Consider the following 10,136-nt stretch of genomic DNA (forward strand, 5'->3'; position numbering starts at 1 on the left):
TTCCTTATTTTTAATTGATATACACCTAAGAATGTAAGTAATACAAAGGACAGAGTAGACGTGTGAGAGAACAGCTGTTTTTTTTTTTTGTTTTTTTTTTAATTTCTGAGTCACAAACCCACACTCAGCAAAAGACAGAGAGGCTGTCAAGGGCAGGGTGAGAGGGAGGGACACTGAAGAAGAAGCAGAAGAAGAGAAGGGGGAGGAAGACAGAAAGAAAGGGCTCACAGAGAGTCCACTGTTGGTGGACAGAAAAAAGAGCCAGCGTAGGTAGAGAGCTGGACGAACACTGCTGCTTGCTACAAGTTAGGGCAGAGAGAAACAGTCAGTGACAGAGACAAAGATTCACACGTACGAGGAGTGAAGTGGAGTCTAGCAGAAGAGTGTTGTGGGGAGATCCTGGCAGGGGGAGGACAGCCAAGACTGAGAAGATGCTGTGAGGAAGAGTGCCAAGTGATGGAGCTTAAAGCAGGCACCAGGCGAGCACAATTAGTCAGGTACAGCAATATGGTGTCGTTATTATGATTTGTGTCTCAATCTACTCTCTAGAAAAATGTCTTTTTATTTTATACAATCATGCAACAAGTTAAACGTTTCAAGGCTGTGATGCATTCATTAATTCTGTTAGAAGTACATAGTAGTATTGCAGTTTTGTAGTAAGGTAACGATGATGCTTTTTTGCGACTCAAATATTACAGGCCCTCCGTGGGACTCTTTACATGTATGCGCTGATACCCACCAGGTTTTATGTCTCCTAAGGTGCAACATTTTCAATGAGAGTGAAATGTGCTACACAATAATCCCATCATCAGCCAGTCAAATTAAAAGGAGAGATTACGTCACTACTTATCAAGGTCAAACGTATTTTGTTAACATCAGAATGTGGGAGACATGCTAATGTTTTTGTTCATAGAGAGAGAGAGACGATTATTTTCCCGGGCCCGTATTCATCATGCTCTGTGTCCAACTTCACATGATGCTTCAGAGTCCTCGGGCATCACAAAGCGCACTCTGTGTCGTACACAGACCCACCATTTGTCCTCCCCTCCATCCCTCTTTAGCATTTTAAGTCTCTTCTCTAAGCAAAGTGACCCCCACTGATTAAGAAGTGAGATTTTCCAAATATTTCACAACACCCACATAACCCCTGGTGGCTATGGAGTTGTTAGTCTCCACTCTCCTTTCTTACAATGACTTGACTGTTTTCATTTACTCCACGTTTGCTGGTAGGGGATTGTGGTTAATGCTGAAATAGATTGTAGATGTCAAACCACCGGGTCACCCACGAGTGCTTGTGGTGGTACAGTGTGAGATGTTTCTCATGATTTTTTTTTATCTTCATCTGTATGGGTGTTTCACTAAAGTTTAAGCCTAGATAGGCTGTAAAAGAAAGCTTTTGTTAAAGCGCTTCAGCAGGTGTCTGTAGCCGGGAAACAAGTCAGATATTCAAGAAGTCAAATGGGTTTGTGATGTGGTATCAAATTCATTTATATGAATATGATAGTAGCTACAAACAGTCATTTATTTTGTTTTTTTGTGCTTGACGCTCCTGTAGTTTGGGACATATTTCAAACGCTGTCTCTCATACCAGCCCGTCCCTGCTGCCAGATTGGTTTTCACACTGTCCCAGGCCCCTCCCTGCTACCACGGCGACGCAGCTGTCACCTGTCAGTTTCATGGTGGGGATGCAGCACCGGCCTGTTATGGCTCAGAATAGAATTGTGGGAGAGTTTTTCTGGAAGTGGAAGAGCACAACCCGGAGCGTCCGAGAGAATGAACAGTTGACCAGGAAAAAAATCTCAACTATATAGGAATGTGGGGCATATGTGTGTGTTTGGAGGTTTCAGGGTGCCGTTCATGGGAGTGACTGACTCTTTCCACAAGGAGATTGGCTCAGATTGTATTGGTAAGGCCTCAACAGGGTCATTTAATGTGTAGGCAGGGCTACTGAGTGACTTCAGTACTAACTGTGAATTACATAGTATAAGATTTTCACTGTATTCAGGAGGTAAATAACAGCTTTTTAAGGATCTGATTTGCTTTTTTACCTGCAGAATGGACGACCAGGACAGAGTAAGCCAAGCGTCCAGCGTGGCCACCATTTCCTACTTTCCCGTCATCAAGGTTTGTTTGCCAGTCTGTATTTGTCCATATGGATAGCTCACTGGGACACTGCTAATCCATAATTATGTAGATATGTATGTACTAATTCCATCTGTGCTAACAGGAAAGTGATGGAAAGGTGCAAACATTTGGGAAAAGATGTCATTCTGCCAAGAGAGACCCTAACTGCTCCGTGGTCATTAGAGGATGGCTCAACAAAAAAGTAACATTTCTTCATGGCCTTGTTAAAAAATGTATAATTTCATCATTGCATGTGAATGAGTGTGTAACCTCATTCATTTAATAATCATTCTCCAGGATAGCTCTGGCTTAAAGCTTTGGAAGAGAAGATGGTTTGTCCTCTCTGACTACTGTCTGTTTTACTATAAAGGTAGGAACTGCAGTTTAAGTTCTTTGTATGGATTTATTCTGTTCTGAATGTACAACAGCCCACTTCTTCTTTTTAATCATGTCTTTCTGTCCTCATCAGACAGCAGAGAAGAATCCGTGCTGGGCAGCATCCCACTCCCGAGCTACAAAATCCTGTTCTGCACACCGCGAGAATGCAAGAACAGAAAGTTCACATTCAAGGTTGGAGCAGCTCTTATGGTTCATTGGTTTATGTATATATGGACAGCATTATGTCTGAAATTTGGTTAGTGTCAAATTAAATCTGTGACTCCTGGCCTAACTTTCTTAAATTATAGCTAAGCCATCTGGATGAAAATAAAAAGAGCTAATGTCTGTAAAATAGGTTGTGCACCAGGGGATGCGCTCTTATTTCTTCAGTGCTGACACTCAGGAAGATATGTTGGGCTGGGTCCGAGCCCTAAGTCAATCTGCAGCAATGGAGCCAGACAGCTCCATGAGCAGGTATGACTGTTTACTACAAACAAAGAATACTGAAGAATTATTATGACAGCACTTAGTGAGACTATTTCTGTTTTTTGTTTTTTTTTAGACGCTGCTCAAGTTATCAGGATTTTACGCAGATAGGTGGCAGCAGTGAATCAGTGGAGTTCCCTAAATCTCCCTCCGATGAAGAGGGCTCCTCTCGAAAACAAAGGCATGTCAGCAGGACTCTGAGCGAACCGAGTCAGCTCAGTGGTGGGAGGATGGGGATGTCAGAGCAGAGGGGGAGGCGGAGTGTACGTCAGAGGAACAGCAGGTTGTCAAGTTATTCCTGTGTGTGAATGGCACATTAAAGCAGAAGAAAATATCTGAAGAAAATGGTCTGAGGTTTGACATTTTTTTCCCTCTCTGATGTGTTTGCCCTACAAACAGAACACCAAGCCCTCTTGATACCAGGAGAAGAATTGCTTGTGGCCCAAACAAAGAGGAGGATTCCCTTCCTGGCCAAAACACACCACCACAAACAGACATTATGGGAACAGGATCTTTGACCTCAAGAGGTCAGCTGGGTTCACGACCTCATACTCCAGTTGGAAGGGTGGATATTCGACCCCATGATGACCCACTCATGGTACCACAGACCTTGTATTACACACCTGCCTCACCGAAGTTGGAGTTCAGATCCACTCCTACTACTCCAGTCACAGAGAGGTGGCAAAGCCTGAGCAAGGTCAGGACTTTTATTTTATTATTTATTGTAAAATCAGTTTAGTTTTTTACTGTCATTTACTTTCTTTTAACATGTAACTCACTTTTTGTAGCCAACACCTACATATGCGTCTGTCCATCATGCACCCAGCGGGCGAAGACCTTTAGGGAAGGTATGAAAATATACTGATGTTTCTTTACATTTACAGCAAAACATTCATACTTGTGAGCAGCCTGTCACAACTGAGAGAGCAGACTACTGATGTCATATACAGAGCCAGCACATTGTATAATATCATGTGTTCTCTTTTCATGCGCATGCTCTCTCTTCCTTCAGAGCTACTCCACAGGGGCAAACACAGACTTACTGCCCCCTTTGCCTCCATCATCGAGAGCCGCACATGCTCCGCATCCCACACAACACCACCACCATCACCACCATCACCGCAGCCATTTATCTGTTTGTGTGCTACCACCAGCTATGGTACAGCCCTGTCCGCTGAGCACTGTGTGTTTCTGTGTCATTTTGTGTGGTGGTGTTGTCGTGTTTTATGTCACCAAAACAATATTTAGCTGTGCAGGTTTGACTCTAACAGTATAATCAGCAAAATGTGTATGTAACTTGTGATGTTGTCCTGTGTCCTCTGTGCGTACTCACTTTTTTTCTTGTCCGTGTCACTGACTTGTACTGTCACTAATTTTGTTGTTACTAATCAATTACAATGCTGTGTTCTTATTAAGGTAAATCTGTTTATGAGTGCTGCCACATGTAATGACTATTACATGCAGTTGCTGTATACATTTGGAATACATACACATAATAAATGGCTGTAGTGTGATGATGCTTCTGCTAAAACAGCCCAAGATTAACATTCAAGCACTAAAATTAAGCATCAGATCACCTTCACATGACAAAAACAAAAAACTATTTACACTAAGCCTGACACTACAGGCTTGTTAACAGAGATAAAAATTAATGTTAAACATGCTGTTAAACAAAACCATGACTGACCCTTTTTTAGGCTCCAAAACCAGACCCAAGGGAAATTCCACCAATTCAACCTCTTGAAAGTGATGCAGATGTAAGTATTATTAATTTAATGATGTGTATCTTTTAGATGATCAATTCTATGTAAACATAATTGTCCATCTTCAGGCTGTGCTGACACGGTTGTGTGGGTGTGACAAGCTGCTCCAGTCTCTGTCTGTAGAACTGGCCCAGCTGCAAATGGACAAGGTTAGTAATAATTAGCCATTAGCTATTTTTATTAATATAAAACAATAACATTTTTAAAGCCTAATGCACTACACAAAATGAATTATAAAAGTGTATTTCCATGGGAATTCATTGACTAGTTGCACAAAACAACAAAGACGAAGCGTTTGTTCTTTTTGCAGGACAGTGTTCACTGTGCATTAGAAGTGTCCAGACTGCAGCTGGAGGATTGGAAGAATCAGGGGCCCCGGGCCCACGAGGAAGCACTCACCCAGAAAGCTTTACTACAAGAAGACCTCGTCACAATCCGAGCTAGGATGTGTGATGTATCACTGGTATGTGATAAGCCCACTGGCCAAAATGACATTAAGTGGGACAGTACTTTAATTTCATGTCTCATGCATCATTAAAACAGGAAAAAAAAATTGTGTTATTGGTAACTTGTTTTATTATGCTACCGATCACAAAAAGTCTAATCTCTCATTCAGGAAATGGAGCGAGTATGGAGTCAATATGAGAGAATGGAGAGCGAGCTGTCTGTTATCCGTTCACACCTTCAGCACATCTGTAACTATGGACTACCACAGGTATTTACACAAAATACAAACCAGATACTTTTTGCTAATATAATGCAAACATTTTACATTTAAATAGGAGAAGTGCACTGTCACTTCAGGCTTAGACAATATATCAACTGTGCTGTGCTCATGTTCATGTTGGGAAACATTTCACAAGTCACTTTCTATCTAATCAGGAGCAGTCTCAGGCTCAGAGAGAGCTATGGATGATGGAGGACATCCTCGCTGGACTGAAGGTCAACAGGGATCACTTCCGCTTTCTGCTGGGATTACAAAGACATCACAGTAAGCAACAGCTGCGCCTACTGGAGTATTACTCATAACCATGCATTGTAACAGTCAGTTGCCCTATAGCATATGATCTGATACTAATACAATATGATACAATTAGATATGTTTCTCCTTGGGAGATTTGTGTTGGTCGTACAGTATGTCACCACCATTCATTACCAAGGACCATTTCTCTCTCTCCCTCTTAGTGTTCCAGTCCACAGCTCCACATCCTGGATCCCCTGGTTCTCCCACAGAGAGGCAGCAGATTGGACTGCCAATGGTACGACTCCTGTCCATTGTTTTTCTTTCAGTGCCCCCTAACGTCTGCTTTGCAAGCAGCAGGAAAACATGCCTCCTCAAGAGCATGGTTAAACTGGTCTGCTGGCATCTGCTGACTTGATTTTTAATAAATATTAAAGTGATTCGTTATAATGAAGGCAACAGATTTTTCTTTCAGTCTGATGTAGCTACAGTCGGATCTATCATGTGATCTCTGCAGGATATGGAACAAGAGCCACCAGTGCGTCCACCTCTACCCCAGGAGCTGCAGGAAATCCACCAGGCTATGGACCAGGGCTATGGCTGGACAGAGTCCCCATATGAGGTGGGTAATTTTAACGTGGTCCCTAAAGAACATAATCAGGTTTGACAATGTTTGAATGTTTTTCCATACTTATGTTTCAGGGAATCTACAGCTACACTGTTGATCCTGTACACAGACCAGGAGACAGCCAGCCTGACCTCCTTAATGTGAAAGCACAGAGAGATGCATCCGGTTGGCACCAATATACTCATAGAAGAATATGAAAGGAGTGATATTAATATAGTCTGCTGTGTATCAGTATTTTCTGTCACATGTATTATTAATATATTCAATGAGTGTTATTATGCAAAAGGCAAATTGTGTTCTTTATCCCTCAGTGGCTTTGTTTTGCCTTCCACCCTCATATTTCTCTTTCTTCCTGTCACTCTTCCCTTCCACCCATCTTGTCTCACCCTTTCTATCCACTTCTTTTCATTTCATTGCTAGAATCTCAGCCTGGTTCAAAGTGGATCCAACCAGACACAACCAGCCAATCAACCAAGGTTTGATTCTTCATAATTTCCTGTGTGCTGGCATGCAGTGTGGTCTAAAAAAATGCTCCAAATATAGAAGGCAGTCACAGCTGATTTTTCCTCATTGCAATCACAGCCAAATTCCAATTCTTTGATTCTCTCATCTTACTTGCAATTAGGGCATGTTGCAGTGCCTGTTCTAGGCAAGAGGGGGAGGCAGAGACTCATGTGTCAACACAGTAGCTTAGTTTTCTCACTTCAGCCACCCAACCCCCCTTTCTCACATGCTCATACTACATATGAGCATGTGTGTGTGTGTGTGTGTGTGTAAAGCAATCAAACATTATTGCAGTTAACTTGCACACATGTGCCACACGTCAGTCATTGATCATGGCTTCATGTGCATGAGGTGCAGTATTCATAAATGACTCAGAACCTAAACATGTTTTCCAGAAGATGAAAATGAGTGAAGAGGAGCAGATTGAGAGGATGAAGAGGAACCAGGAGAGATTAAATAATAAGAAGAAACCTCCCATACCTGCTTCCAGTGCCCAGACACAAAGTTCAGAGATGAAAGAGGAGGTTTGCCAAATTATTTATGAGCTTAACTGACTGAATCACTACTTTATGCTCTATTGCATGTTTACATTTATTAATCTATCCTCCTCCCTTCAGGCACCCTTTCCCTTAAGGGTGACTCGAGTTGTTACAGCTGTACTACCATCCTCACTTGTGGCCAGACGAGTTTCTGTTGAGGATCCCCCGGCCGAGCTGGACACTCCACTGCCTGAGCAGGTCCCACTCGAGGTGCAGCAAAGACTAGCTGAGCAGAATAAAAAACTTCTGCACAAGCCATCCAGGAGGCTGTTGTTGGAGAGCCTTGATACAAACCAGCCCACAACAGAAATGCACCAGGATCAGCCTGTTAGAAGGACAAGCAGACAGCAGCTAGGGGTATCCAGGGTCTCCAAGAAGGATTCCCGTTACGAAATGAGCAGAGCTGAGAGTACTGAGACCTCAAGCAATAAAGGAAATGAAGATGAAAACTTGGTAAGAAAGAGGGAAAACTTGTACTTTTTTGGGCTGTATCTGATTTTACTTAGCCCATTATGAGAATATTACTATCGGAGTAAGGAGTGGTCCCAGTAGGATCTGTCACCATGGCGTATTGTTTATTTGATTAAAATAATTTTTCAAAGTCCCAATACACATACTAAGTAGTTTTAATGCATAACAATTAGATTATTCTTGTCATATTGTGTATAAAGTCATTGTAATCGGTGCATTTTACTGTAAATCTGCTTGAACAGGCAGAGGAGCAGTTTTCTGTTCTTCCAACCCCTGACAGGGACCCTGACCTCTCTCTGACCCCTGAACAGCGAGAAGCTAAGCTCCGCCGAGTGGAACGAATACGAGAGCGAGTCATACGGAGGTGGGATTATTTTTCTTTATTAAATTCCTCCATTTTGCATTTTATGTAGATGAAAGTGTCCACAAATTGTTTGCTGTCTATCTATCAGTGCAGCCAGAGAGAGCGCAGCTACACACAATCAACTCCCAATCAGGGGACAGGGGAAAGACACTCACCAGGTGCCCCCTGACACAACTAAAAAACAAAGGATGAAAGCCGGTACTTGCTCATTTGTCCGTTTTTATTATTGTTATTATTATTTGGTTGTTTTTGTCATTTTGGCTGCCTGCATTAGTAAGAGAAGAAACATTGTTTTTTCTTTTTTCAGGCCATGGATCTTCCGATGGCTATGCAAGCAGTGGGAATAATCTCAGAAGTTCTGCAGAGCTTCTACTTTCTAGTTCAACATCTCAGGAAGATGAAGAGCACCAACATAATAGTCAGGCCAGGTCTGGGAACAAATCACAGCACAATGGGAAACCAGGAGTTGCAAAAACTAAAATCAAACGCCCAGCTTCACCATATCATAAATCATCCATGACTGTCTACCAGAAGGATGGAGGTAAGGGGTTCATAGAGCAGAAAAGATTTGAAGAACAAATTGCAGATGATGACGAAAATGATTTTAAGTCGTCTGATTTGAGATCAAAGTGGTTCCTCTCCACAAACCAATGGCAAGGGTTCATACCTTTGCAGATCCCGGGCTTAGACAATGAGGAGACATCAGACAGCCAACCAGCTCCACCTGATGACATTAGTGATGCTAATGAAATGTCATCAGCAGTGAGTGAAAGTTTAGAGAAAATGAAAGAGAACCATTCGCTATTCTATAAAATTGCCTGTGACATTAGTATTTCAGACTCAGACATAACAAAGAATGATGGAAATTCAAATGCTCAAATGCCATCTTGGCTAGAGGAGGAAGATGTGGAAGTGATCAGTAAAGTTGGGACATCGTCTGAACAAAGACAAAGTCTAACAGTTGATAACAAACCCCAAGGTTCAACAGAGGAGATCCGAAACAAAGTAGAGATATCAGTGGATCCAGCAGAAGAGACCTGTGAAAAGATAACCTCAAAAGAATGTGATGACGACTCAGGTCAAGAGAAACAGTTGAAAATTACAGAGACAGATGATGAAGCTTGTGTTCGGGGTTCTGAGTCAACGCTGGATGAATGTACAAAGACAAGAGAGGAACACAAAGGGATGAAAGAAACAGAAGACAGGAACCAAGACAGATCTGAAGAACCAAAGAAGTGTTTGAGTGAAGAGAACAGTGAGACTGTGCAAGAAGGAGGCGACAAACACTCTGATGCTCTGTCCAGCCTTGAGATTGAAGGCGGACGTGTGAGTCGGAGTGCCTCTTTTGGAAAGGCAAGAGTAACAGTACTAAGGACAAGTTTGTAGAAACATCGGCGGCTTAAGGAGCTTATGTAAAACATTTGGGAAGGACGGGAACACAGTTAAGTGATTTATTGTAGTTGGAACTTTTACAATGGGAACATTCAGTATCAGAAACAAACATTTCCATTATTAAATGTGTTTGGACATTGATGCAAATAAAAGTCTTAATATTTATCAAGAGCAAAGTATACAAGAAAAGTTCTTGATGGTGAAAACTGAATACTTTCTGTCACTACACTCAAATACATGCCCAGTATTTGAGGTAAACACATTCATTCCAAAATATGCATCTAACATAAAACAGGATTTATCTATGGTGGCTGTGTTTGGTTGGCAACATAACCCTGTAACAAAATGTGTTTTGTATCCCAGATATCCTGATTAATAAACATGTTGTGTGCTATATCAAGGCACAGACTCCTGCTTTATATATAGAACATTCACCTCCACCACCACCACCATCAATGAAAGGTCCCCCATGGGGTGCTGGGGTGCTGCTCTCTGAGGAGACCTGATGCAGAATTACACAGAGCTG

At 42.1% G+C, this 10,136-nt stretch overlaps 1 protein-coding gene across 3 annotated transcripts; it reads left to right on the forward strand.

Annotated features, from left to right (window-relative positions):
* Positions 1–1,659: 1,659 nt before the first annotated feature.
* On the forward strand, positions 1,660–10,011 carry plekha4 (pleckstrin homology domain containing A4). 3 transcript variants are annotated; one of them, XM_028432167.1, is made up of 24 exons: positions 1,660–1,906; positions 2,055–2,124; positions 2,228–2,326; positions 2,422–2,494; positions 2,594–2,694; positions 2,858–2,976; positions 3,065–3,271; positions 3,388–3,685; positions 3,777–3,836; positions 4,001–4,147; positions 4,686–4,745; positions 4,820–4,900; positions 5,062–5,214; positions 5,368–5,466; positions 5,634–5,742; positions 5,937–6,010; positions 6,230–6,334; positions 6,415–6,505; positions 6,761–6,816; positions 7,240–7,368; positions 7,462–7,836; positions 8,097–8,218; positions 8,307–8,416; positions 8,526–10,011. In XM_028432167.1, exons 2-24 carry the CDS (start codon positions 2,056–2,058, stop codon positions 9,602–9,604), a joined length of 3,816 nt encoding a protein of 1,271 aa, XP_028287968.1. In that variant the 5' UTR covers positions 1,660–1,906; position 2,055; the 3' UTR covers positions 9,605–10,011. The 3 variants fall into 3 exon arrangements, with proteins under 3 accessions (XP_028287968.1, XP_028287970.1, XP_028287969.1); XM_028432169.1 differs by having other exon boundaries at positions 8,312–8,416; positions 8,526–8,667; XM_028432168.1 differs by lacking the exon at positions 4,001–4,147.
* The last annotated feature ends 125 nt before the right edge of the window (positions 10,012–10,136 follow it).

This window comes from Parambassis ranga, chromosome 19 (assembly GCF_900634625.1).
Source record: "Parambassis ranga chromosome 19, fParRan2.1, whole genome shotgun sequence".
Classification (NCBI taxonomy): Eukaryota; Metazoa; Chordata; class Actinopteri; family Ambassidae; genus Parambassis; species Parambassis ranga.

What these genes read in the sequence shown, in the direction of transcription:
- plekha4 (XM_028432167.1), top strand. Translation starts at nt 2,056, where the DNA reads ATGGACGACCAGGACAGAGTAAGCCAAGCGTCCAGCGTGGCCACCATT. An exon ending in GTAACTATGGACTACCACAG is followed by an intron (nt 5,467 to 5,633) that starts GTATTTACACAA and finishes CTATCTAATCAG; the next exon opens with GAGCAGTCTCAGGCTCAGAG. An exon ending in AAAACAAAGGATGAAAGCCG is followed by an intron (nt 8,417 to 8,525) that starts GTACTTGCTCAT and finishes TTCTTTTTTCAG; the next exon opens with GCCATGGATCTTCCGATGGC.